At 39.2% G+C, this 27911-nt stretch overlaps 2 protein-coding genes across 8 annotated transcripts in view; both read left to right on the forward strand.

Moving 5' to 3' along the window:
* The window catches only part of syngr1b (synaptogyrin 1b), a 39549-nt gene extending 34736 nt beyond the window's left edge, over positions 1-4813 (forward strand). Inside the window, exon 4 of one of the 2 annotated variants that reach the window (XM_004066073.5) lies at positions 1940-4813. In XM_004066073.5, coding sequence (XP_004066121.1) covers positions 1940-2155 — 216 coding nt within the window. In that variant the 3' untranslated portion in view covers positions 2156-4813. Of the gene's footprint in view, positions 1-130 lie in introns of both variants that reach the window. The other variant, XM_004066074.5, reaches the window with a different exon arrangement.
* Positions 4814-5622: 809 nt separating this feature from the next.
* Positions 5623-27827, forward strand: tab1 (TGF-beta activated kinase 1/MAP3K7 binding protein 1). Of its 6 annotated transcripts, none has more exons than XM_011478421.4 (11): positions 5623-5757; positions 6498-6628; positions 10865-11018; positions 11819-11914; positions 12173-12311; positions 16180-16296; positions 19729-19840; positions 20392-20536; positions 20933-21140; positions 24789-24942; positions 27017-27827. In XM_011478421.4, the coding sequence occupies exons 1-11, from the start codon at positions 5725-5727 to the stop codon at positions 27240-27242; spliced, it is 1515 nt and encodes a 504-aa protein (XP_011476723.2). In that variant the 5' UTR covers positions 5623-5724; the 3' UTR covers positions 27243-27827. The 6 variants fall into 6 exon arrangements, with proteins under 6 accessions (XP_011476723.2, XP_020560573.2, XP_011476721.2 ...); XM_020704914.3 differs by having other exon boundaries at positions 27020-27827; XM_011478419.4 differs by having other exon boundaries at positions 5672-5757; positions 6495-6628.
* Positions 27828-27911: the final 84 nt, after the last annotated feature.

The following is a 27911-nucleotide window of genomic DNA, read 5'->3' on the forward strand; positions in this document are numbered from 1 at the left end:
CTGAGAAATAAAAACCATCAAATGCTGGTGTGGACAGAGTAACCCTGACCTTCTGACTTGCGCTTCCAGAAAACCTCTTTTTTTTAATTGTCATGATCCATGTGAACTCATAAGGCTGTTTTCCCAACAGGTCGCTCAGACTCTCTTCTCCATAGAGAAGTTTAAGAATGTGTCATTTGAAGAGGAATACACCAAGCTGTTCCCCCCTCAGCCTCACCAACCTTTAGTCTAAGTGTTCTGTCTAACTCTGCCTTCATCCTGCTGCTACAATAACCCTCTGCAAATGAACATGCTCCCACAGTGGCTACTCTTGGTTAAAGGGCTACTGACAACACCAAGAAACTGCTGTTAGCAAGTGGAACTAAAACCCAGCTGTAAGAACAACTGCAGATCTGAAGCGATTGCGTTTTCTGACAGCCAACAGGGTTGATTTAGCCCCAAATGAGTATACATCTTGATCATTTTTCTTTACAAAATGCACGATTTCTGGATATAAATGCTAAAAGTCTTTTCTTAAACGTGTACATGTGCTCCTCAATGAAACATAAAACCAAGCAAACTCTCTTGGGGTTTACCAATTTATTCCTTTGATTTGCTCTGCTTTTTTTTATTGAGGTTTTTGCTTTTTATATCCTCAAAGAAGAGGCGTGCACTGGTTGCTCAGGTAGTTAAAGTTACTATGTAAGTAAATGTACAGGTGTGCATTGATGCAGCTGTAACCACACTGGAGTTCTTAAGCAAGTGACAGTTTACATGATACTTATCCCTGTAACCGTTTATGTGCCGTATTCTCTAGTCTCACTGGACTATAGGTCGCACTTTTGGGAGAAATCATGAAAATTTGAAAGGCAAATCATGATAACAGAATAGATAACTATAATGACTAAATATATGCATGCTTCACTGGCACCGTATTTTGCTTCATGAAACAGGAATCTAACATATTAGCCAAACAGTTACTCAAATATCAGTTCCATAGAGAACATGCTAACAAGTCAACTAAACTCTTTCTATCACTTTAAATCACTAAATCTGTTTAATCTCTCCTCCTCTGTGTCACTTTGGAACAATTCTGCCAAGCCTGGTGTATAGCTACAGTACAGACCAAAAGTTTTACACATTTTCATTTGATTGAGAAGGTGTGTCCAAACTTTTGGTCTGTACTGTACGTTCACTCAGAGTAAGTGACAAACTAAACAGGTAATCATGAACACCTGTTTGTTGCTATCAGCAGCAAATACTGATACATACCTACAGTGGCGCCCAGTGGGGGAAATGCGCGAGCCTTTTTTTTTTAATATCAAAGTCACACCTCTGGCCAAAGTGCAAAAAAAATGCGACCTATATTACAAAGAATTTGGTAATTCAAGCTGTTGAGCCTTCTCTTTTCATGATGCAGTCCACATTGCATGTTTTATCAATTACATCTAATGCATCGTGATACTAGTATCTGTAATCAGAAATGTCACCTGTTACTAAAAGATGATTGAAATGCAAGTGGAGAGGGGGGTCTTTCAGACAGAGTTAGCTTCTCATCGTGATGCATTTAGGTTTTCTGCTAAATTGTAATGTAGAAAATGAGTAAATCTTGATTAAAACGTCAGGGTCATTTCAAGGTTCGCGTTTTTACATAAGGCTTCCTAAATGTTGCTCAACAGGTGAAAGGTGTTTTCTCTTAATAGTGGATAGCAATGGTGTAATTGACCTTTTTTGATGCTGCAAAGCATAACTTGCTGTGGCTGACTGATTAACCCCTTTTAAGCTGTCTAACCTACTTCACAAGCTTTACCAGCACACTAATAAATGTCTTCATTTCTGCCATTTTCTTTTTCTCTCCTTCCTGTCTAACACCCCTGCTTCATTATATACCTCTATTTTCATCTCCTGCCCTCTATCCATCTGTTTCGTCATTGTTCATCGTTCAACCCTCATCTCGAAGGCGGCGCAGTCCTTCTTGGCCTTCCAGAGATACAAGCTCGGGGCCGACTCAGCGCTCTTCTCGCAGGAATACACCGACCCAAGCCTGGATGCGGGTGGAGCGCCTTACACAAGCTTTGGGGGCGAAAACATGGAGAGTCCGAATGGGGAAGGAGGCCAAGCCAACAGCGATGGGGCTTTTGATGGTACTGGGGGCTACCAGCGTCAAGACTACTGAGATGTCGGAGGGCTCAGATTTATGTAGGGAATAACAAAATTGTCCAAAATAAAGTCTAACTAGAAATAGTATTGTTTTGTTTCCATTAAAATTGTACGGAAGCCACAAACTGACAACATTGCTTTTTTTTTTTGCCCGTTTTTTCATAATAACGAAGTAGTGGATGTCGTTTCTCGTAATAACCACATCGACTATCTCTATATCATGATAAATCACGTTTTTTTCTTGTGATGAAGAGAACTTGAGCTAGTATTTCTTGTTAGCAGCAGAACACTTAAAATGAAGCCATTGATCATCGTATATCCGCTTGTAGACATGCAAAAGGAAAACATAAGCAGTCGCCTGGGCAAGTGTAGCCGTGCCAACCTTTTTCTCAAATGACGATTTGGACGTCGTTTCTAACCGACAACATCAGCACAATCTACGCCTTAGTTACAACACAATTAGAGTAATCAATTATAAATTGATCAGTTCTTCTGGTGTTCAATGATCTCCCTGAAAAATTGCTTTGTTTTGCTGCGGATCGTCCAGAAATGGAAAAAAGTATTTTCTTCGTTATCTCATTACCATGATGTTACAAAATTTGTTATCTTGTGATGACATCTACTACTTCATAATTTTTTTATGATAATGTGATAATAGAGATTGTTGTCACGAAAAAACGGGCGAAAAAAAAAAGAAAAAGCAAGGTAGGCCATTTGCAACTTCCGTAAATTTGCTCTGAATCAGACTGTGGTAGCTATTTGCTTCACTTGTGCTGCTAGCAATTCTGCTTGGACCCAGGACAGACAGAACAGCTCCAGATCTGGCCTTAATGCTGTTAGCAGTAAGAGCCGGTACTGTGTATGTCATGAAGCTACGTGTGTTTAAAATGACCAGATTAGAGTTTACAACCATCACAAATGTTGCAGCTGATGTTCAAATTAAGGTTTTTGGTGGAGTCCTAGTAGTTTTTGAGCATTAAAATTTTACCTTGCGCAGATTTTGGAGGCACAACTTGTCCCAAAAATGAAAATAATAAAGGTTCAGATCATTCTTGTGGAGAGTTGCTTGACTTAAAGCCCCACTCCGATCATCTTTTGATCAATTATAAAAGTGTTCCCAGTGGTCTTTTAATTATAATTATGCTGTTTTTAACCAAAATCTAAAAACCTGTGTTGTTTTCTTGGACAAAGTTTCTGCAGAGCGGATGGAGTTAGGAAGGAATTTGCCTATGAGTTGTAGGCAGGACCATTGGCGTGGAGTAAGCCCGCTCCCTTCCCATCATCCATCTGTTAACACGTTCTCCCTCTAGCTAACAGCCCGTCACACCCCCGACCTAACATTAGCGGTCCAACAAAAATGGTGAACAATACCAAAGCTGTCCAGCCGTACAGTTTTGAGCCAGACACCAGCTCTCACAAGGAAAATGAACAAGCACGAAGCTTATGGCCATAAATCTTTTACGTGTTCTACAAGCTTTTCAAATGGCATTTTTTCATCTTTTCTTGATTCACGACGATTTGAAAAGATTCAAAGATTTGAAAGAAATACTCAGAAATGCAATTTTAATCATAATTGTCTTTAAACATGTCCTCCAGCATCAGAAAAACACTACAAGAACATGTTAAAAACACTATATACAGGATTTTCATCGGAGTGGGTTTTTAAGATGTTGCATTGTGGCTAGAAATGATAATTATTAGTAGATATTCTGGAAGGCAGCATAGTTTAATAGCAAAAACTTTCAAAGCAAGGCACATATTCGCAGCACTTTGAAGGTGATTGTTGTCTGTGAAGAGAAAACCTCTCAGTGCTGTATTACAAAGACCGACATGCATACGTAACAGTAACCACCCCAAAAATAGAGAGAAAGAAGACTGCTTGTGTTTCCTTTATTCTTTTGTGAGGGTGTTTTTTTAAATCTTTTTCTGCAAATCTTTTTCTTAGTTGTTGCCTTAGTGCTGACTGCCAAGTCAAATCCAACAAACACTGGATGCCACATGACCCCCACAAATAGCACACTCATCTTTTACCATTTAAAGACTTGATTTTTTTCTTTAAAAAAACTTGTTCTGCATTAATAAATCCAACCTTATACAGTATCAGTAGACCGAAAAGGTCCTGCAGGGAATTTAAAAAAAAAAAAATTTTTATCTCTGTTTGCAAATCTGCATTTAAGGTCCACAATCAACACCCCAAGTATTTCTAAACATGCATTACGCCGCTTTCTGAAAGAATATTGTATTAGTAAATCTATAAATTAATGTTAATCTATAATTAAGCCTAATATAGTGTTTGACGGGAAGAATCAGCATTCTTTTAGAGCAGTATGCTTGTTCTGTATTTAAAAAAAGAAGAGCTCTATGGTCTGTTGTTACTGTGGTAAGATATACGATGAGGTAGTCTAAGCCTCATCCTTTATTTTGCTTTCAGGGTAGGGAAATCTTTTTATTTTGGATAACAATACTAACTGCTAAAAGAGAAAAAAAAATTACCAAAGTATATAAACAAGTATATACTTTATATTTTACATCTGTGTAGTTGAAAATGTGTGATGTTCCTCTGTGAAATCTGTTTAGAAATACAATGACTGAAAAAAAAGAGTAATGTGTTCAAATGTTTGTTTTTGATGTTTCAGTTTTAACCAACAGAAATAAAGAAAGACGATGTAGACAAGTGATTGTCCTTCTGTGTGTTTACTTCCCATGGCGTACTTTGTTATTTTTTCAAATAAATTTGAAAAAATAACCATCAATTAAACTGCAGCAAATCTATGTATAAGTTAGTAAATAAATTAAGTTTACAAAAGGAAAGTTTGACAAGTAAGCATTAATGCCAGTGTTTACTTTTTTTTAATAAACCTTTTAGGCTTTTGTCTTTTTGATTATCTAAAAATAGTACAGATAATCTTTTGAATATTTTGCTAATTTCAAAGTACTTTAGTGAAAATTTTTGCCCATAGGCCTATGTTGTACAGACATGTGTTGGCTACCTGTTAATATATTTTGAATAGCCCCAGTAAATAATATATATCAATGAATGTAAAAAGATAAAACGATTGCCCTTGCGCACGCGCAAGCGACACATGAATCCAAGACGGTTTTCTCAAATGTAATTCACACAGGATCCACAGGGGGGCAACATGACCAAAGAAACCGAATGAAGCCAAAGAAGGCGTTTGTAAAGATACGTTCACATGATGTAGGACAATCCACTAACCTACACTAATGCAATACCTTATAAGTAAAGCAAATGCCGTATAAGTAAAGCAAAAGTAAAATAAAAAAAGGAAAACACTTTTTAAAATCGAAACATCTATCATTCTGGTCGTATATGGTCAAAATTCGCGTTGTCTCCCCTTCTTTTATTGTAAATACCTGTAAATGAAACACACAAATAGTTCCTAATTCAGGTAAATTTACCTTGGAGAGTCATAACATGAAAGACTACCGAAATCTTGATTATTTTTAAAATTTTTGTCGTTGTTGCTTCAAAGTAGACCTTGAAACTTCAGATTTTATGGTTAAAATCAAAACAAAAAATAGAATTTACGATAGCAACCGTAAACGCACCGAGCCCCATCCAACATGGCGGCGCATCGCAGGACTTTGATGCAGAGTGTACGTTAAAAACTGCCCTAAATTACTTTTTTCGACTGATAATGCTCATGTTGGGTCATACATAACTGTTGCTTTTAGTGTGTTTGTTGTCATTTAATTTGCTGCGTGACTTTGTAACATTCGGTGTTTATTCTAACCTTAAAGCTGTGTCAAAAGTTAGCTACTTCAGATGAGCCAAGTGCTTTGCTAACCGCTAACTAGCTACATTTTCTAATTCTGTTGGGGACCTACAGTAACCAAGTTTATGTCTGTCATAGGAATATAGCAGACGGGATCAAATGTAGGAAATTGTTCTTGATTTTTAAGGAATTGTTGTTTTTAGGGCCTATCATTTTGCAATAGTAGTCCTTCCGAATACTAACTTAGCCCGGTTGTTTGGTCGTATGTTGTTTACATTCGGTTTCAGACTGAGTTATATTTCATTTTTTGTGAAATCTTTTGGGGGGAAAAACTAAAAAATATATAGTATAAGTATACCGAAAACAGCAAAAAAAGTTGACATTTATTTCGAAAATTGTTTATAGATAAACCCTACGATCTGAAAGCGTTTGTCTTTTTAAACTTTTGATGTCTGGAATTAATTGAATTTTTTTTTTTAAAGCTGTTAAATAGTTTTGAAGGCATGGTATTGGTATTGGTGCCAATATAATTTTGCATAGTTTTTATCATATAAACGTTGTAAAAGATGTATTGAATGAAGGTGAGCTTTTGAACACTTTTTCACAATTTTCTCCCAGCAGCATCAGAGTTGGACGGATGACCTGCCCCTCTGTCAGATGTGTGGGGTCGGCGCCGCCCCAAACTGTGTGTACGGCCCAGATGGCAAAGGGACTCAGAGCCACCCCATGGAGGACGGACACCTCAGACTGAGGTAAATAATCCCAGGAAAGAAAGGATCTTAAATTAGAAATGTTAAGAGCGAGAGAATAAACACTTTATTGAAAGTTCATATCTCCATTCTGAAGTCAGCTTCTTTTTTTGTCACTTCAGGTTTTGGCGCTAAGCTTTTTGTTTGAAATCTTATGATAATTACTAGGGACCTCCTACGTGATCAGAAGCTGGGCCTGCATAGTTTCAGACTCGATTGGAATCAGATGTTCCATCCAGATTTGGGATCATTATTATTATTATTTCTGCTATATCAATTACCACTATTTTATTACAATTACGCTATTTATTTTAAGCTTATTATTGTAGATAAATTCTCTTCTGGAAGTCTGCATATCATGAACACACCATGACATTTTGTTGCTGTAAAGCGCAGCAGAAAATGGCAGCAGTTTGAGCAGGAGACACAGACAAGCAGTTTCATAAAGGTAGAGAGATATTAACAACTTTAGTCTTCTAGGCTCAAAACTCTTAATAAACGATTTAAACTGACAGCAAGGTTGGGTTTTTGTTTCTTTTTAATGAGAGTGGTTCTGCCTATTTTGCTGACAGAGAGATTACAGTGAGACAGCTGCCAAGGGGCCGTCTACAAAGTGCAAGCCCTGGGAAAAAGGGATTTAAAAAGAATAAAAATGTATGCTTTCCAGAAAAACAACCAAAACAAATACCGTAAATTCCGGACTACAAAGCGCACCCGATTACAAGCCGCACCCACCCATTTTCACGTGTTTAATTAGTTTTATACATACACAAGCCGTGTCAGAGTTCAAGCCGCGCATGTGTTAGGCGATATTGTCATCCTGACAGATCAAGGCCAGCATCCCAGAGTGAGTGCAATTTATTAGCACATTGTGGGTGGCTCATGTATTTGAGTGTATCGATATCTGTCAAACAGCATGGACCTCTATTCTGTTCACAAGTTCCTCAGTTATGGTGTTTTTATTTCATTTTTTTTTTTACTTATTGACAATCTAGGTATCATACTTAAAATTACAAACAGTAACCATATAATCAACATTACATCCCTCAGTTATGAAGAGGAAATTTACATCCGCGATTCCACATTTCCCATGGGTCTTAGGGGCTAAAGGCGGGGCCAATGCCCGGCTCGCCATTCTGTTGTACGTGTTTAAGAATGAGCAAGTATCAGCAGTGCATGGAGGGGTGAACGGGTACAGCTCTCCTTCCGCTTGTGTCGCGGCAGCGTTATGGGAGTAACAGGGCTGGTTAAAAAACACACCGGTAAAATACAGCAGCGGGGACTGAAAAGCGCGCGCCTCAGCGTGATACGCGCGCCTCAGTGCGGCGCGTGCGGCAGAATTCAGAAGCCTCTGCACTCCGCGGACGCCTCTGCGCTCCGCTCCCGCGCGCTCCTTGTCTCCCCTTCCTATCTACTCCGACACCTCTGGCCAGGGCGGCTTCAAGGAGGAGCACTTCGTCCCCGTTGCGCCGGTGGATGGAGCAAATCGTTTCTGTGCAAAGCAATCGGACTGAATACTGTACGTTTTGTGTATGAGGGGCGGGTGCGTTGTTACGTGTGGGAGCCTTCAGACTGCCATCGGCCCCGCAGCTCAATCAGCAGGAGAAGATGTCTCCAGCTCACACGGAGGCTGTGAGTTTTTCAAAGCAAAATTCCGCTTTTACGGTTTCCTTAGAAACCGTAAATGGAGTGTAAATTCACTCCATGCGCTGTTCTCTCCGTCACGCAGCAAACCGGCTTTTCCAAACCCGTTGGTGACGGTGGACTTTTTTACGCTGCTTTTAACGATTGCTTTTAACTTGAAAGCTTCATCATATTGTAGCGGCGATCTGGTGCACGTTGGGTCTAATGGCACCAAAGGATTCTGGGATGCGGCCGGGCATGCGTGTTTCATTTTGTTGAACCATGACTGAAGTGTCTAAGACCTGAAGTCAAGTCCATGCTGTTTGGCTGCTTAGAGGTGTGTTGAATATAAATGTCTTGTGCTTGGTGTTAGATAAAGAATTCAAACTATTCACTGAGTTTGAAAGTACGTACATGTCTGCCGCTAATTAAATCCATAAATTAGCCGCGTCACTGAATAAGCCGCAGGGCTGTAAGCGCAGGAAAAAAGTAGCGGCTTGTAGCCCGGAAATTACGGTATATTTTTACTTTGATATATGCTAATCATGAATACTCATCATCATATTTATGCTACAAAGTAGGCCTGCACAAAATACCGCAAATTTATCTTTATCGCAATATCCAGCTCTGCAATCGGCATATCGCAAAAGACTGCGAATATCGCAATAAATCGTAAACCCAAAATGTGTTAAAACAATCTTATGGCAGCTTGACGCTTTTAACGAATCAAATAAATCCCTTTATGCTTTGACCAATCAGATAGACGCTTACCCATTGTTTACCAATCAGATGGAGGCCTATTATGTTAGATGTTTGTCACCTATGTCGATGAGGGTCATTTGAAGTGTAATTGTAAACTGTTTCTAATGAAATGGGAATGATGTTTTTGGCATTTTTCTATTTTTTTATATACTGCAAATTATATCATTATCGCAATATTAATCTCTATATCGCATATCCCAAGTTTTCCTCATATCGTGCAGCCCTACTACAAAGACAATTGAACAAAAAAGTTGAAATTAATTTTTAAGAATTTCTAAAACTACAGTCACCAAACTTTCTCACATGACTAATCATCACCCATTTTTTTTTTTTTTACTATTTTACTGTTTATATTTGAATAAATTTATTCTAGTTGATAATTGCAATATTTTGGCTTGACTGTTCAAGCTACTTCATCGAGGTACACTTTTTAACTGTTATATGATGAATGTTTACGTCCAGTTAAAGTTGATTGATTTTTTGATTTATTTTAAGCATGGTGGTCAAAGCAATAAAGAATGTACACATATTTATCAAATTCATTACAGAAATGATGAAAGGCATAGATTAAAAAGACAGAAAATAAAACAAAACCAAAAAGTCACTTAAATCACATTTGCTTAATTAAATATAGTGATCATTAACTAAATTCATGTAGAGTTTGATTTATTGCTTGAAAAGAGTGGGAAGAAGCAAATTTATATAATCCCACCCCTACTGAGTTCATTCAGTTTATAGTTTAACAGTTTTTGTAAACCGGTTCTGATCCGATAAGATTCTTTTCAAGTAAAACAAATGTTCAAGGACAGAGATGGGGATTACAAGTTAAGAAATCAGCTGAACTTCAAAAAGCAGTGCATTCGTTCTACAAAAAAAAAGGGCTTATCAACATGTGGTGGGAATTTATGGAACGGGTTGGAAGAAGTTTTAAAACGAAGCAAAAGTTTACATATATTCAAAAAACCTACAAGATGTCACTAATGGAAATTTACAAGGCTAGAAATGATCAATAAAAACAAAAAACAAATGTCACTTCTGCATAGGTGCTATACAGAAAGTAATGTGATTGTTTTGAAGAAAAAATAACTGTAAATAGAAATCTGTACAACCTGTTTTAAAAGGGGTGGGATCGTACAAGATTTCTCTTCAATCCATTCCTTTTCAGGGACACTGTCTTGATTTATCTGTCTGTTTTAAACTCTTGTGTTTTTATTTTCATTTCGTGTTTGAAGTAAAGAAAAAAAAAATTGAATTGAAAAGGTTAATGAAATATAAATCAGGAACAACTTGGGTATGTTTTAATTACATTTGTTAATTTTTTAAAATTTGTTGCAAAAAGTATTGGATCGCGACTCAGATCAAGCCTTTCAAAGCAGGACAGAACTATTTCATCATAACGGTTCAAGCATGTACAAAAAACGGTATTTACACAATAAGGAAGTGATTTACTTGAGTTTTGAATTACATTTGTATGTTGGCTTCATAATTTGTCCAGACCTGTGTGAGGATTAAGAATCCCAGTAAACATCTATCTAGCTGTACTAAGGATGACTCGAAATACATTAAGAAACATTTAGAAGAGAACTTTTTTGAAAATTTGATGGAGCCTAAACCTCTGGAATGTCATTAACTAGTCAGCAGTGTTCAAATGACTAAAGACTAGGATTTATTGAGGTAAACAAGCCTTATTTTTTTAGGCATAAAAATATTTTAGTTTTCTTTTCATCTATTTAATCCATGACATTGTTGTATTTGTTCTATTCAACTTTCTGAAATACCTGTAAAAATGCATTTTTATAAGTTTTGTAGTCTGTTTTTCGAACCTAACGTTCATTTTTTTGGTCTAATATTCAGAGGTGAAGATGGCTGCTTTCTGTACGGAGTCTTCAATGGTTATGATGGCAGCAGAGTGGCTAACTTTGCTGCTCAGTGTCTCACAGCTGAGCTCCTCCTCGGGCAGTTGAACTCCAGTCACACGGATGGAGACGTCCGCCGGATCCTCACGCAGGTCTGTGTCTGCACGCTTATTTCTCTTCATTCACGCTTTTTTTTCATTTACTCCTCATCTACAACATTTAGAATAAAGATATACAATTTTGAACTTTATTTTCTTTATAAATGGTAAATTGCATACACTCATATAGTGCTTTCCTTAAGCGCTTTCCAGTCACAGTCCCATTCACAAACACCTTCACACACTGTTGGTGGCTCCGCTGCTGAACACTGGCGCCAACCTTCCACCAACCTTCAGTGTCCTGCCCAAGGACACTTCAAAAAAATGGGCGGGCAAGGCGGGAATCAAACCTGCAATTTTCCAATCAGAGGTCGATCGCCCCATCACTGCACCACGGCCGCCCCATAAATGGTCTCCATCATCTAAAAAATGCAACAAGACCATGTTAAAAACACCAGTTTCATCAGAGTGGATCTTTATGGCTGGTCAGACAAACACATTGCATCATTTTTTCACCTTCATTAGGCGTCTGTAATCCTCTGGTGTTGCCAGCAGTGGATTGCAGACCATTACTCACAACAGTATTAAGGTTTGCACCACTGCTAAGGCATATAACTTTCCCTGTTGCTTTTGTGTGTTAAATATTGGTTTAATGGTGAATGAAAAAAGAAATGTTTCTATTTTTAACTACCTATTTTGTTTCATTTTATCCAACTTCTTGTCTTTTCTGAAAACATGGATTTTAGTTTGACAATTTCCACAGGATACTTTTTGGTGGTTGGGATACCAAGCACCCCATCTGTGTTTTACAAAGCTGACTGATGGTTTCTTTGTGTCTCCACCTGCTGTCACAGGCCTTTGACGTGGTGGAGAAGAGCTACTTTGAAACGATAGATGATGCTTTGGCTGAGAAAGCTCACTTATCCCCATACACCCTGCCACACAACGAGGTATACACACATACACACTCACACAACATATTGACTGATGAAAGTACAAATCTAGAACAGGATTTAGTTTCCATAGCAACTGGAGCCCTGGTAGTAGTTTTGCGCCAACGTTCAGTGCTGGAAGAATACGCTTACTTTGATTGTTCTCAGCAGCCTAATTGTTTAGGCTAGTTAGTGTCAGTCCACATTTTATCAGCACAGTTCTACTCTCTTTTTTTCTGCCCCTCCATCACCTTTCCCGCCCCTCTGCATGGTTAGAATGTGGCATTCCACCAGCTCACCCCTCAGAGTCAGAAGGTGCAGGAGCGCCTGAAGGAGCTGGAGCAGGAGGTGTCGGGAGGCGCCACAGCTGTGGTGGCACTAATTCTCAACAACAAGCTTTATGTCGCCAATGTTGGTATGTACTCAAATGTGCACAGGATTGATTTTCCCTAATGGCCTATTTAAAACACAACGGCTTAAAGTATCACTCCAATAATCTTTTTACCTTTTTAAAATCATTCTCATTGCTCTTTTAATTATGGTTGTGCCGTTTTTAGGCAAAATAAACATACCTGTGTCGTTTTCAAGGACATGGTTTCTGCATAAGCAGCAAGAGTTCATTAGAAATTCACCTTTGAGTTTTGGGTGGGACTGCTGGCACAGAGCAGCCTCGCTCCATTTGCCCTCCCCATTGCCGAGAGCTCTCTGTTTATGCGCTCTCTTGCTAGCTTACAGCTCCTCACACCCCCAACCAGTATGTTACATACACAACAGACATTTGACATACGTTCAAGAATGCTCATTTAGCTTATGGTGTTCACACTGTTCAAGCAGGGAGGAGCTTCTTTTTCTACTGGTTACTAGTGCAAGTCCGCCACATACAGATGGAAGGAGGCTTGCTGTAAAATGTCGAAGCTGTGCAAATCTCACAAATTGGGCAAGAAAAACAGTTTGATTCGTTGGTAGCGTCCTTGCAATGGCAGAAATAGATGACATTATGAGAGGGGAGTGGCCTTGGTTTCCCTCTGTTTTCTCTGTCATACGGCTGGTCCTCATGTCTGAGTTCACCAGATATTCAAAGTTGAGTTTGACCGCCTGCATATGTCACAACCAAATCTGAGTCCCGATTACTTACAGTTTGACCTGGTTTGACATGCCCATTTCATTTCCACGTGTTTTGTACATAAAGCCAGAAATAGTCGTAAAATGTTGCATCCAGTCATACAGTTTTGAGCCCGATGCCAGCTCAGACCAGGAAAACGGAGCTTGTGGCCCACCCGCCAGTACAAGTGTGTGCCGAACCGTGGCTAGTGGATCGAATGTGATCTGTTGCACCCCTAGTTAAAACTGTGGTCTTTTTTTTCCGGCATAGGTAAGATGAGACAGGATCACCTTCAATAATTCATTCACTGTCATGGGGTCACATTTTTGTATCTATAGAGCAACCAACACAGTTAAACATTCAACTTTTTTATGGTTGAAAATGTTTCATCATAATAGGCTGTTCACTTAATTATTTTCAGTTTTTAAAATAATTTTCCAACAGAAAAAATTCAAAATATTTGAAATATTTAATAACAAAATGTGTGCATGTTTTCATATGTAGTGCCAACCTAAACTAATTTTAGCAAGTAAAGTATTTAAAAGTGATGATACCTAACCCAGCTTTACTTCATGCACCCTGCAGCAGCGGTGGGGTTTCCTGTTTAGGTGTTTTAGAGACTCATGAATTATTCATGGTGGCGTTTTAGGGCATTTCGTTTTCATGTCGTTTTCAGCAGGATGTGGAAGCTGTTGTTACAGAGAGTGCTCAGAACTTCTGGCTTTTACCCACGAACCTAAAGTCAGATTGCAGGCATGAAGAGATCCACCTGAGGGTTTGTTTCTGCTCTTTGCCTGTGAAGTTTTTAAAAGCAACACTAGAGGGAGCACGCTGATTTATCACTGCAAGAACAGAGATGGGCATTATTGCACTCCTGTTTTGCTGTAATCATATAGGAACAATCCAAAAACCAAAGTTGTGCAAGAAGGACTAAAACTGGAGAAGAGGATGTTTGGACGTAACAGTAAATCTGAAAATAGAAGCGGTTTAAAGATGGAGCAAAACACATGAGCCCATCGGCTGTTGCTTGTCTAAAGGAAAATAAAAATAAAATATATGGCCTGGACATGTCTCCAAAAACCCAAGTCTTATAAAAAATAAGTGAATTTAATATCTTTAAGCTTAATTCATACTTTTAATTTCAATATTGTACGCCGACCTTCATCAGAATGTTTAAAGTAAAATAAATGTTACGGTAAAGTTAAGTGGTTGAAATCCTACAAAGCTGTCATTGGCTGCACTGTGTTTTATAAACAAATATTAAATAATTTATTTTAAAAATTGACTTTCTTACATTTGAAGATGAAACTACCAGTAAAAAACCTAAGAATATTGTGACCTATGGCGGACTTTTAAACCTAAGTATTTTAATACTCAGAAGGGTTTGCCATTGAATGGACTGTTCTGCTCAGTGGCCCAGAAGTACCACTGTAAAAGTTAATTAATCATTGATCTGTCCTTTACTTTTCGTTTTGGGTCATTGTCGATTCAGACATTTGGAAATGCTGTGACATGACAGTAATCATCTTCCAGTGTTAGACACTTCTGTTTTGTGTTTTTGAATCTCCAAACATGGATGTTTATCAGGTCACTGTCATGTCATCATTAATGGTTTTAATGTATTTACAACAATAACCGGAACCGATTCTTTAGATCCAACCATTGACTGTATGTGAGAACTGGACTGAGTTGCCTCTTCCTCCCGTTAGATTCTAAACACAAAGTACCTTCTGGCTACAAGAAGCCAAAATCCCATAGACTTCTACAAATTAAACTGATATAATTTAGTCATATTTGTCAGAGTAACCATTCTCTGATACATTTTATAACCTTTTATCCAGTCAGCTTTATATTTTGTAACCTGGATCCAGTTAGCTTTGGTATTTTGTTTTTCTCTCAGCAAATAGTGTACTCATGTTCATGATTAAAAGGTAGTTGAAAAGTTTGGATGATGAGTCAATGTCTTGTTCTTTGACCTGTAGATACACGTTATAGTTTCATTGCAGACAGTTTTTTCAACAAATTTCATTGACTTCAATTATGAATTGAACACTGAAGTCAATGTTCATTATTGAAGTCAATGAACAGAATGTTTTGTAAAAAAAAGTAATTAAAGATTCATATGCAATTCTGTTACTGTAAAGCAATAATTGTGTGTTTAGATTTATCTGCCAAAACAACCATAAACAGTGTCTGTAAACAACCCACTTTTGTGTGAGTGTGAGTGCGTGTTTTTTTACACATTCTTTGGGTATTTTTTTGAGGATGGACGACATACACTATATAACCAAAAGTATTTGCTCACCCATCCAAATGATCAGAATCAGGTGTCCAGATCACTTAACCTGGCCACAGGTGTAGAAAATGAAGCACTCAGTTATGCAGACTGTTTTCACGAACATTTGTGAAAGAATGGGCCGCTCTCAGGAGCTCAGTGTGGAACTGTCATAGGATGCCGCCTGTGCAACAAATCCACTGGTGAAATTTCCTCGCTCCTAAATATTCCACAGTCAACCGTTAGCTCTATCATAACAAAATGGAAGAGTTTGGGAACAACAGCAACTCAGCCACCAAGTGGTAACCCATGTAAACTGATGGAGAAGGTTCAGCTGATGCTGAAGTGTCAACCTTCTGCACAGTCAAATGCTACAAATCCAAACTTCATGTGACCTTCAGATTAGCCCAACGTTGTGGACACTCCTCCCAAAAGAGTTGAAGCTGTAATAGCTGCAAAAGGGGGGAATGGGATGGTACTTGAGTTCATATGTGAGTCAAGATAGGTGAGCGAATACTATGGTAACAGAGTGTTTATCAAATGGATGTGACTCAGGAGTAGCCAATAAACTGTTGTTGGAAAAAGAGCGTATTTGTGACGATTCCACATACAACTACTGCCTCTTTTCAGAAACTATGTCCTAGAAAAAGATGAAAGTTTTTGATTTTAGCTAAAAACAGCATAATCATAATTAAAAGACCTTTGGGGGCACTTTAATAATATATCAAAAGATGATTGGACTGAGGCTTCAAATAAAGATGAGTCTTTGTGATTTTATCTCTAAATAAACTCAGGTTCATGAGTTTTCATTTGTAATGAAAATTTCTATATTTGCTAATATGTAAATTGTTTGTTAGCTGAGCTTTTAGATAAATTGATGCTTATAATACCTCCTTGTAATTTCAGGCACTAACCGAGTTCTACTCTGCAAGTCTAGCAGTGACGGTCAGAACCAGGTCCAGCAGATTGGTCGACCTCATAGCACAGACAATGAGGAAGAGCTGCAGAGGCTCGCTGCACTGGGTGAGAGGAAAACAACTGAGAACACCTTCCTTTAAAGCATTTGTGTTCGCGTGTGGAATTCCCTTCTTTATAAATACTTAGTTTTTTCAAAGTTTGCTCTGACAATTGTGATGAGAAATGTCAAGTTTTTGGCACAAATAAAACAAAGAAAAACGTAAAAATTAACTTGTTGCTGCCAAACTAAAAACGACTGCTTTTCAAAGAGTTAGGTTTTTTATTCATGAGAAACAGGTACAAATCCCAAATAGACTTTAGTTGTTGCCTCCTTTACAGTTTTTCTCCATTGGTTTAGCTCATTTCTTGAAACAGAAATTACATTCTGAAAATTCTAAGATCATTTGGCAAAACAGTCTTACAGTTCAGCACAACACCATAGCTCACTTGCAACATCTAATATATCTCCCAAAACTGTTCACTCCTGCTTCAAAACTAAATTCCTTTCCCATGTAAAGAGTCAGTGCCATGAAAATGGCAAAGATCCTTCACAATTGCTTTGGCTCTTTTCCTGAGGCAGACCAGACGTTCTCAACACTCTTGGTGCTTTTGCCAAAATAATGTGGATGGTTCAGCACAACACCATGGTTCACCTGCAAAAGCTCATATCTCTCCCAAAAATATTCACTCATCTGTCAAAACTACATTTCTTTCTCATTTAAACAGTCAGTGCCCCCAAAATACTCCATCCCTTCGGCAATGTGTAAGCACTGCAAGTCAAAATGATTACCGTAGATGTTTTGTCACTTTAGCAGAGGACCATTGAAATATCCCTCATGTCCACCTCTCAGTCTTAGCTCAGTCATTCATTGACAGTGGATACTGTACTGTTTTTGTATAGCTAACAGAATACAATTTTGTATAAAACTGAAAAACAGAAAAAGGATTTTAGGGGAAGAGTAGCCTCTTAGGTTTACAGTAACAGCACATATTGCACTCATACTGCCAAGGAAATTCTAACCATTATCATTCACACACATAAAGTAACCATCATACATCAGAGTAAAAAGAAAATGTATACAGCATAATAATACTTTAGAATATAAACAAAAACAAAAAACTATGACGATGATATGCAGCCTACAGTGCTGTAAATCTCTTCTTTCTCTTTCGGCTTTTCCCATCAGGGGTCGCCACAGCGAATCATCGTTTTCCACCTCACTCTGTCATGGACATCTTCTACCCTAACATTAGCCAACTTCATGTTCTCTGTTAAGACATCCATATATCTCCTCTTTGGCCGTCCTCTTGCCCTCCTGCCAGGCAGCTCTATCTCCAACATCCTTCTACCAATATATCCACTATCCCTCCTCTGAACATGTCCAAACCATCTCAGTCTGGCTTCTCTGACTTTGTCGCTAACACAGGCAACATGAGCCGTCCCTCTGATGTACTCGTTCCTTATCCTGTCTAACCTGGTCACTCCTAAGGAGAACCTCAACATCTTCATCTCCGCTACCTCCATCTCAGCCTCTTGTCTCTGTCTCACTGCTACCGTCTCTAACCCATAGAGCAGAGCTGGTCTCACCACTGTCTTGTACACCTTTCCTTTGAGTCTTGCTGACACTCTTCTGTCACACAACACTCCTGACACTTTCCTCCACCCGCTCCAACCTGCCTGCACTCGCCTCTTCACCTCTTTTCCACACTCCCCATCACACTGAACTGTTGACCCCAAGTACTTAAACTCCTGCACCTTCTTCACCTCAGCCCCCTGTAACCTAACGCTTCTACCTTGATCCCTCTCGTTCAGACACATGTATTCTGTCTTACTACGACTGACCTTCATGCCTCTTCTTTCCAGAGCAAACCTCCACCTCTCTAGCTGTTCCTCCACCTGCTCTCTACTCTCACTGCAAATTACAATGTCATCCGCAAACATCATTGTCCAGGGAGATTCCTGTCTTACCTCGTCTGTCAGCCTGTCCATCAGCATAGCAAACAAAAAAGGACTCAAAGCTGATCCTTGGTGTAGTCCCACCTCCACCTTGAACTCCTCTGTCTGACCTACAGCACATCTCACCACCGTCATACTTCTCTCATACATGTCCTGAACTACTCTGACATACTTCTCTGCCACTCCAGACGACCTCATACAGTACCACAGCTCCTCCCTCGGCACCCTGTCATACGCCTTCTCTAAATCTACGAACACACAATGCAGCTCCTTCTGACCATCTCTGTACTTTTCCATCAACATTCTCAAAGCAAAAATGGCATCAGTGGTGCTCTTACGGGGCATGAAACCATACTGCTGCTCACAAATCTCCACCTTCTTCCTAAGCCTGGCTTCCTAGCCAGGCTACAGTGCTGTAAATAATGGTTGTAAATCCTGTGATTAAAACAGAGTAATGGCTGCTCCTGATCCCACTTTTTCATCGGTGAGAATGCAGTTTTTAGTTTTTATACTTACTAATACACATTTTTTGTTTTTATCCATCTTGTTTTTGACCCATCTACACACAGTAAAAAACTGATAGAAAAGCAAGTTTTACAGAAAGTAATGAATCTGACTCAAGACCCACCCCAATCATCTTTTGATCTATTTGATCTATTTTCAAAGTCTTCCCAGTGCAGAATTTCTGCCAAAATCAAAAGCCTGTGTCGTTTTCTAGGACATGGTTTCTACAGAGCGGCAGGAGTTCATCAGAAATTTGCCTCTTGAGTTGTGGGCTGAAGTGTTGGCGCTAAGCAAGCCCACCCTCACTTCCCATCACCCACTCATCTGCTAGCTAACAGCCCCTCACACTCCCACCTGACATTACTGGTGCAACAAAAAGATTGAGTAATATTGGAGGTATCCAGTCATATAGTTTTAAGCCAGATTCCATCTGGGACGAGGAAAACAAAGACGGACGTGGATCTAGTCCTCCACAAGCGGATGTGGCAGAATAGAGCGAAGCAGGAAACTTGTGGCCCTCTGATGCAGCTCCTCGTCACAGCTACAGGCTTTTTCCAATGGCATTTTTCGTCTGCTCCTGATTCACAACAATTTGAATAAAAATAATCACAAATCCAATTTTAAGCTTAATTTCCTTTATAAATATCAGAAAAATGCTACAAGAACATGTTAAAAACTCCAAAAACATGATTTTCGTTGAGTTTGTCTTTAAGGGCTCAAGATGCATTTTAAGAAACTCGTCATTAGAGGACAGTTTGGTTTGTGCTTCACCTAAAAGCATCCTTTATGTAAAACAAGATGTCAAGAAAAGATGAAGATGCATGCTGTGAATGGCCACTGTTCATTTTTTCTTCAAAGTTGTTCAGAAGGAGCACCACAATTACTATGTAAGGCCAGGAGGAGGTCCCCACATTTTCCTCCAAACACGCTCACACATTCTTTGACTTTTACTTGCACTTCCTGCCTCTGAGTTTTGCTCCTGTGGACAGCATCACCCTCACATCCTCATTGTCTGCTCCTCTGACGTCTCCATGCAGGTGTGGATTCTGCTCGGGTCAGACAAGTGGGGCAGATAGCAGGACAGAGCAGCACCAGGAGACTTGGAGATTACCGAGTCAAGTTTAACTACAATGAAGTCGAGCTGCTCAGGTGAAACCTGCTCTCATAACATTTTCTGAACGGTGACTATATAGCTTCTTATAAGCATCTCAGACGGCTCGTTTCTTCTGTTTCTCAAATAACATTTGCATTTGCAGTTTCATCTGGGAACTCCAGCTCAAAATTCCTGCTTCTCTATCTTGTCTGTTACCCATTTCCTGTTCCTGTGGTTTCTTGTTGCAGTTTCTTCATTTTTAAGCTACTTTTGCTGCAGTGTTGATTTCAGAGACAGTAAAATCTTGGTGGTGTCAGCGTAGAAAATGGAAAAGTCAATGAATTTCAGAGAGCAGTATAAGCCATTGTGTGGATCAATAAGATTATCCAGCCTCATTGTGTGGATGTCAACTGCACTTATGGGTCTTTTCATCCCCCATCCTTCCTCTTTGTCCTTCTATCTCGTCCTTCTGTGTCTATTCTTGTTGTAGCTGCTTTTATTTTGAAGTGTGATTGCAGATTTTGTGATACTTTCTTGCACCTAGTGCCCCTTGTTTCAATCTTAAGTGACTTAGATCGATTCCTTCTCTGTCTTCTTCCACTGTTAGTTCAGCAAAGACGAAACCAATCATCTCAGAGCCGGAGATTCATGGCAGCCACTCTTTAGATGGACTGACAGGATTTTTGTTGCTCATGTCAGAGGGGCTGATAAATGCACTCGAGTCAGCCCACGGCCCCGAACAGGTCAATCAGGTCAGAGGAGAAATCCTTTTTTTTTTTTTTCCTCTTTTGTTTACTCAATTTAAGATTTCCTGTAAAGTAGATGCGGATTTGTAAGAACCTTTTCTAACTTCTTTACCCTTCTTTCATCTAGGCCTATTATATTTCTTTCATCTTCTTTTCCAGTTTTTATTTTTCTGTTGAAATATTTCTGTTTGCTCCTTTGCTATTTTTTTTTACCTCTTTGTAGTTTAAAGTTGAAGTACCCACTCTAAAATGTCCCCCTCTGTCTCTGGTTACATTCTGGCCTGATTTTCATCTTCTTCTGCTCTTGTCCTTTCACATTTCATTATATTAATTATCTCCATCTTCCAGCAGCTGTACAATTAATCTTTGTGGACCTCCTGTGTCTTTTTCTGTCCTCTTTAGGAAATAGTTGCCATGGTAGCAGCTGAGCTGGCCCAGCAGACCAGCCTAGAGGCGGCGGCTCAGTCTGTAGTGGAACGGGTCAAGCGACTTCACCACGACGCGTACGTTTCTGGCCGTCAGAGGGAAGCCTACAGACACGAGGACATGACCATTCTCATCCGCACACTCAATTACCCGTTGGCGGATGGAGCACTCACACCCACGCAGGGTAGGACTTTGTATTCTCACTGGGCTGGAGACCATTTCTATAATGGATTCAGAGTGTTCATTATTCAGTTTTAGGGGGTTTTGTAGTATAGAATCAAATGGAAAGTAGATTAAAAATGTAAGAAGTGGTTTAGGCCTGGGTTTCCAGTTGGATACTTTTTATGCACCAATCAAATGGCTTCACTGCAATTGATTATCAAAACAATCATTTTCACTTAACCCAATTTTGTAACCAAATGAATCATCCAGTCAGCGTTAGCAACAGCTAACCTCACAAAAATGTAGCTGTTCAATACTGCGTGAACTTTAATCAAACTGTTTGCTATAATATGATGTGTTGATAACAATTTGTTCCTTTTGCTTTAGTTTATTTATTTTTTGGATCTTAATTTATGCAGTGAGCCTGTGAAAAGAGTTAAAAAATCAAAAAGCACAGCCAAAACTTCTGAGAAAAGCAGTTAGCAGTTATAGTCTTGTTATAGACCCACCCTTAACATGTTCTTGGCTTTTTTCTGATGATGGACATTTGTAAAGAAAATTAAGCTTTAAATTGCATTTCTGAGTATTTCTTTTTTCAAATCATTGTGAATCAGGAGAAGATGAAAAATGGAATATGAAAAAGAACTCATTTGTTACAAAGAAAATATGCTCTGCGCCAATTGTCCCACCCACTACTCAGAGGCAAATTTCTAGTGAACTCCTGCCACTTTGCGGAAACTGTCGTACAAAATGACAGATTTTTTTTTTAAACTTTGGCAAAAAATGGCAACAAAGTTGTTTTGCATTTGATATTAAATTTAAGGTATCAGTGTCTTTATCAGTATAGAACGTTTTGGAATTATATCCAGCCATTTTTTACCTAAAATGAACAAAGAAAAGTATCTTAATCCAAGTTTTTACACTGTTTCCTGAGATCTAGCCTAAATTGATTTGCTGCATTTGAAATCAAAGTCCCACTCTGATTATCCTTTCACTTAATAAGAAATCGTTCCCAGTGGTCTATTAAATATCATTATGCCGTTTTTAGCCAAAATTTAAAAGAAAAAAATCATTTTCTAGGACATAGTTTCTGCAGAGTGACAGACGTTGATTAGAATTTGACCTTTGAGTTGTGGGTGGGTGTGTCAAAGTAGTTGGATCTACTTGTCACCTGTCTGTCATATCTCATCAGTTTTAGACACATCATGCACAACCACCAAATGTTTAATACTGGTTTGATTATGTAATGTTTCTCACCTTCTCTTCCTGGTGCCCAAGGAACAAAATGGTGGCCAAGGCCTTTGCTTCCTGTTTAATAGTTGGGCACAGGAAGTGGAAAGAATTTGGATTTCTTCGTGTACCTTTTGTTGTAGTGATTTGAGTTGTTTATTTATGTTTGTCTGTATTTGCAGGACTTTAACTGTATGATTTACAAGACATTACTATCTTTTGTTGTATATTTTCTTTATTGTTTGTTTAAATGAGGCTTCCTTCCTGGGCGTGGCCAGCCAATTAACTAGAGCCCATAAAAGGAAAAGAGCTCAGTGTGAAGGAGAGAGAGCATGAGTAAGCTGTGCAGCCAAGGTGTAACAGAGAATAAAACCTGTTCCTGAACTCAACTGCCTCCTATGTAAAGCAGGCCACTCTTGTCACATCACATTGTGACAGTGGGAATGTTATCAACCCTGACCTTTCCTCCTCTCTCCGTTGCTGAGAGCTCGGAGCAGGGAGCTTGTGGCTCGCCCAGCGTATTTCACGTCACAAATACAACCTTTCTCAAAATGGTAAATATTTGTCTGCTCCTGATTCACAACTATTTGAATAAAGAAGTACTCTGAAATGAAATTTGAAACTTTATTTTTTTAAAATATGTCCTCCATTATTAGAAGATTCTACGCATTCTACACAAGAACAAAAAACACTATTCTTATTGGAGCATGTCTTTAAGGGATGTCTACACCAACAACAATCTTGTTTCTACAAGCTACCAATTGTGGAACGTTCAGCTGACACGGTGTCAGGTCAAGTGAGGAACATCACAAAGCATCACATTACCCACAACCCTCTGCCAAAGCCGTCTTTGTTGCTGACTGGCTCTTTGAAGCTCATTCATGTCCTCTGACAGTCACCAGGACTTCATTAAAAAAGAAAATGATGCTGACACACATGAATGCTTAAATAAAATCAGACTTTTAGGAAGACCGCTCTTCATAAGAGTGGAAGGCTCTTAACTTCTCTCATGGTTGTAGAAATGAGTGGAAATGACTTTTCAGATTGTTCATAATCGGATTTTTGGACTGTAATCAGAGCCAGGGATGGCTATGCACCACTCATCTGGCACTTTGTGTGATTTTTGAAAAATGACACAGTATCAGTCTATCATCACAGTTACATTCTTCTATGCCAGAATAAAATACAATCTCTGGAAGAAATCCTTCTTTGTACTTCAGGTGTCTTTAATATCTTTTCAAAATGATGGAAACCAAGTAATCGCCTGTTTGCAAAAGATGGTAATCTGGAGTCTAGACAGTTCCTTGACTACCTGCAATTGTTTTATGAATACCTGGAATGCAGAGCATTAACTGTATATGAGAACCGGACCAAGTGAGTGTGACCTCACTCATAAAAATAACTTACTTCCAACTCCAGCCAAATGAAGTCGATTCAGTCACCATTTTTTCGCAATATGGATGCCACCATGTTGGAGCCAGACATCAGTTAGCAGTGATTGGTCCAAATCGGTCTGAGTCTCTATGGCAACCACTCTCACCAGTCAGGAGTGAGCTTGTTAGAAATCCACACCCCTACCACTTAAAAGTGGTCTTGGGAGAAGCTGTCGGTAAGATGTTTCAAACGTTTGATGTGAGACCACAAACTTTTAATGAAGGATCTGATTGGCCAGTTTATGACTTGAATAACTTGCAATAAAAATGGATTACCAAGAAAATGTTAAAAAGAGATAGCAGAGAATGGTTATTCTGATCAATAGAATGAGAGGAGTATTAGCTGTTTATTTCTCAGCAGAAATCTATGGGTTTTTGGCATCTCGCAGCCAGCAGGTACACTGGAAAAACTGAATCTTAAGAGTGTAAAAAGTCATCTGTTTGTCCCTCAGTCCAGTTCTCATTTACAGTCATTGGATCAGACAAAATATCTTACTGTCTCCTAACTCCCTAGCTTTCCATCTTTTCACATTGTTTTTAATTATTATTGATTATTCATACCCCTCTATGAAGGGATATAAATCATCTTGAGGAGCACTGTTTATGATCTTTTATACCTCTTCCTTTATTAAGAAAGAATGTATATTTGTTGTTTACATGTTGGAGTTATCACCAAGATGAGGTCTTTCATGTCTAGTTGCAGATGACAGGAGAAGACTGGACAGGAGGCACTTTGATCCACTGCCTTTGTTTGGATTGTTGTTTGTCTGTCAGGGCCTTTTGAATAACAAATCACAGACTGTCAGAATGTCACCAAGTACCGCTATTGGAGCCAAAATAACAGGGTTTGTTTAGCCTTCTGAAGATGCCCGTTTTATGCCCAAGATCCACACGGCTTTTAGTGTTATTTCCCCAGTATTGGTGTTTCTTTTATCACAAGGATTTATCTGCAGTGTTTTTCTTGTTGACATTTAAAGAAATGACGTTAAGACGGTGTTTTTCTTCAGGTGGACGGATCTACCCTGTGTCAGTGCCGTACTCCAACAGTCAGAGCACCAGTAAAACCAGTGTCACACTCTCACTGGTGATGCCCTCTCAAGGGACCCTCACTAATGGAACTAGCACTGCCTCCACCCTGGAGGAAGGCACCCCCACACCGGGGTAAGCTTCACATTTCTGGTTTCCTTTTGCATCTGGATTTCTTTTTTTTCTCTTTTCCCCTGCATTGTTGTGTGAGCGTGCATGCTCGCTTTTTTTTTTATCCGCTTCCTTTATCTTTTTATTTTCAAACTTTGTTCTCACTGTGTGCTGCTGCTGCACACAAGGCCCTCAAGGTGAGCCTCTTCTGACCCCTCACTCCTGGAACTGCTAAGTTTATTTATGGGTGCGTTTAAAATAAACAGCGAGATAAGACCTTGTTCTACTTTTGCTGTATTTATTTTTGGTGAGCTGGACTTCAAGTCTTGTGTGCGGAGAAATGTCTGAAATTAAGAGGAACCCCAGAAAGGACTCCTCATCTTCAATACACTGACGTCTACACGTTCTCATGCTGTTATGTATAACACACAGCGGTAACACAACAGTGACAAACAAGAAAAACATATTTGAAGTCAAATTCTTTTGTTGGAATGTCAGTGAGAACACAAATGCACTGCTTATAGTCCCCTATGAAAATTCTCTTTTATAGAAATGTAGCAAGTGGTGTTTTAATTATGATTATAAAGTTTTTAACCATAATCCCACAACCTAAATGTCTTAAAAAGCCATATTTTATGCGGGTCATTCATTCAAACCGAGTATCTTTGCGACAGTTTGATTGACAGCGATTCAAAAGGAGAAATTCTCTGAAATGCAAAAATTAAATAATTATTTATTATATATGTACATTTTCATCCAACCATATTTTTTCTTTTGAAAAATCGTTCGCTGTATTCTTTTAATCATGATTGTGCAGTTATTAGATGAAATCAAAAACCATTAGTCGTTTTTGCAGACATTTTATGCCCATCAACAGCAGCTCATTAGAAATACAATTTTGGTTTGTGGGTGGGAGTGTTGGCATTTCCACAACGCCCTAACCCCGCATTCTTGAATGCACTTTTAACACATGGATTTTTTGCAGGACAAAAAGAGAGAGGGGCTTCTTCCTCATTTTTTTCTCTTCTGTCTAGTAGCACATGTAGACCACCAGCAGTCGAAAGAGGCTTGGTTCCAAACGTCGAAGCAGTGCAAATCTCGTGAATCTTGCTCCAGGCGCAGCTTTTATTCCGATATATGAAAGACTTGGTTTCATATAATTCCAGCCGGAAACAGCAATTATTAATTTGTACTTCATGTTCAATTTTGGAACAGATGGCACCGTGAAAAAGAAAAAGAAAAAAAAGACGCCATCCATATGTTACTAACAAATACGAGTCACTGATTGGTCAAAGTTCTACCTGGTTTAGCAGACAAACACACGTTTTGTATGTAGAGACTAAAAAAACGTGTGTTGCTATGCATGATTGGGAGAGTTTTGATCGAGGGAGCTCAAAATGCGCATTTACATAGACTTTTCATTGGACATGGTCGCTTGAACCTGTATTGCCGAGGGGGGTGTGAGCATAGCTTTAGACCTTACTGCTGCTTTTTCCTTATTTTCTGTGCTGCACTGAACACAGCAGCTTTAGATTCTAAAAAGATTCAGCGGAAATCAGAAGTGCGTTGCTCTCAGCCCCTGCTACACACAACCAGCAACAGACTTACGCATTCATCTGAAACGATAGAATAATGTCAGCATCTGTCAGTCATTATCCTGCTTGGAGTGACCTGGTGAACAGTCCAGCCCACTAACATTTTGTGCATGTCTACTCTGTGTGGGGCTGAAAAGCTGCTTCATTCTCAACTCCACAATGTTTGTCTGTCACTCACCATCTGAATTTTCTCCTTTATGCTCCACATTATCCAACCTGTCTCCTACCATATTTGTGGCTTATCCCCTTCACTCCTCTAGCATGTTTCATCCAACTACCTCCAAAACTGTGGACATCTTGGAGCCCTTAATTGAAATCCCTTTTTCCCCTCTTCCTCCTCTCTCTTTCTCTCACTCCTCCCCTGACATGGACTCTCTTCTCTGCTGTGGTGGCCCCAATTCCACGTCGTCTATTCCCACCCTTATCCCCGTCTGCTCCTGCTCTTCCACGCTTTCCGATCACCCAAAATGTTCTTCTTCCTTTTACCGCCCCCCTCTCCCCAGCAGTCAGAGCCCCACAGCTACCCTGCAGTCCACCAACACGCAGACTCAGAGCTCCAGCTCCAGCTCAGGGGACGGCAGCCTGTTCCGCCAGAGAGGCAGCCAGGCGGCGCAGCCAGATGAGACGGGCAGGGTCCCACCCTACGTGGACTTCAGTCAGTTTTACCGCCTTTGGGGGAATGAGCACAGCGACGGCCAAATCACTCAGGGAGGCCTTGGACCACAGTGAAGGAGGACCAAGTAGAACCACTTCAATTTCCAACAGACAGCAGAGACACATGAATTGTCTTCAGGCAGATTTTTAGTGGTTTACGTGACAAAAATTATTTTATTATTGTAATTCAACAGACAAACTTTGCATGTGTGGGCATAAAGGAGCAAAGTGGGAGTGAACCAAAACGGTGTTGGTTCACTTCAAAGGTTGTCAACCTTAACTGTTAAGGTAAAAATTTATTTAAAAGTTTGGTTTAATAATAAAAGTATAGCTTTTCCCTTTAAATATACAAAGGGAGTTGCCTAAATTGTCCTCCACATTACACTATGCTGACTTCTCTACAGTTTTTTTCGCCCATCAACTGTTTGATCGACACTGAATTTTCTTTAGTTAGAAACTTAAACTCCCAAGCAGAAGATAAGTGGAGGAAAAATATCCAAATCTAAAATGATAAAGTCACATTGGTCTTTTAGGTTCGTCACTGTTCTTCTTTTTTATTTTGAAGAGTTTTATTCATAATGTTTTCCAAAGAGATGGTCTCACAGATATTTTAACTGTTAACTGTTTTTTTTAAATAAAGGCTGTTTTTTGTTCAACAAAGTTTAAAGAAAATTCTTTTTTTGAAAATTGCTTCCTGCTCAGTCTTATTTTTTCATCTCTGATACCTTAGTTTTCACTTTTAGA

The sequence above is a fragment of the Oryzias latipes genome, chromosome 1, assembly GCF_053564925.1.
Source record: "Oryzias latipes strain Hd-rR chromosome 1, Olatipes_Hd-rR_3.1".
Classification (NCBI taxonomy): Eukaryota; Metazoa; Chordata; class Actinopteri; order Beloniformes; family Adrianichthyidae; genus Oryzias; species Oryzias latipes.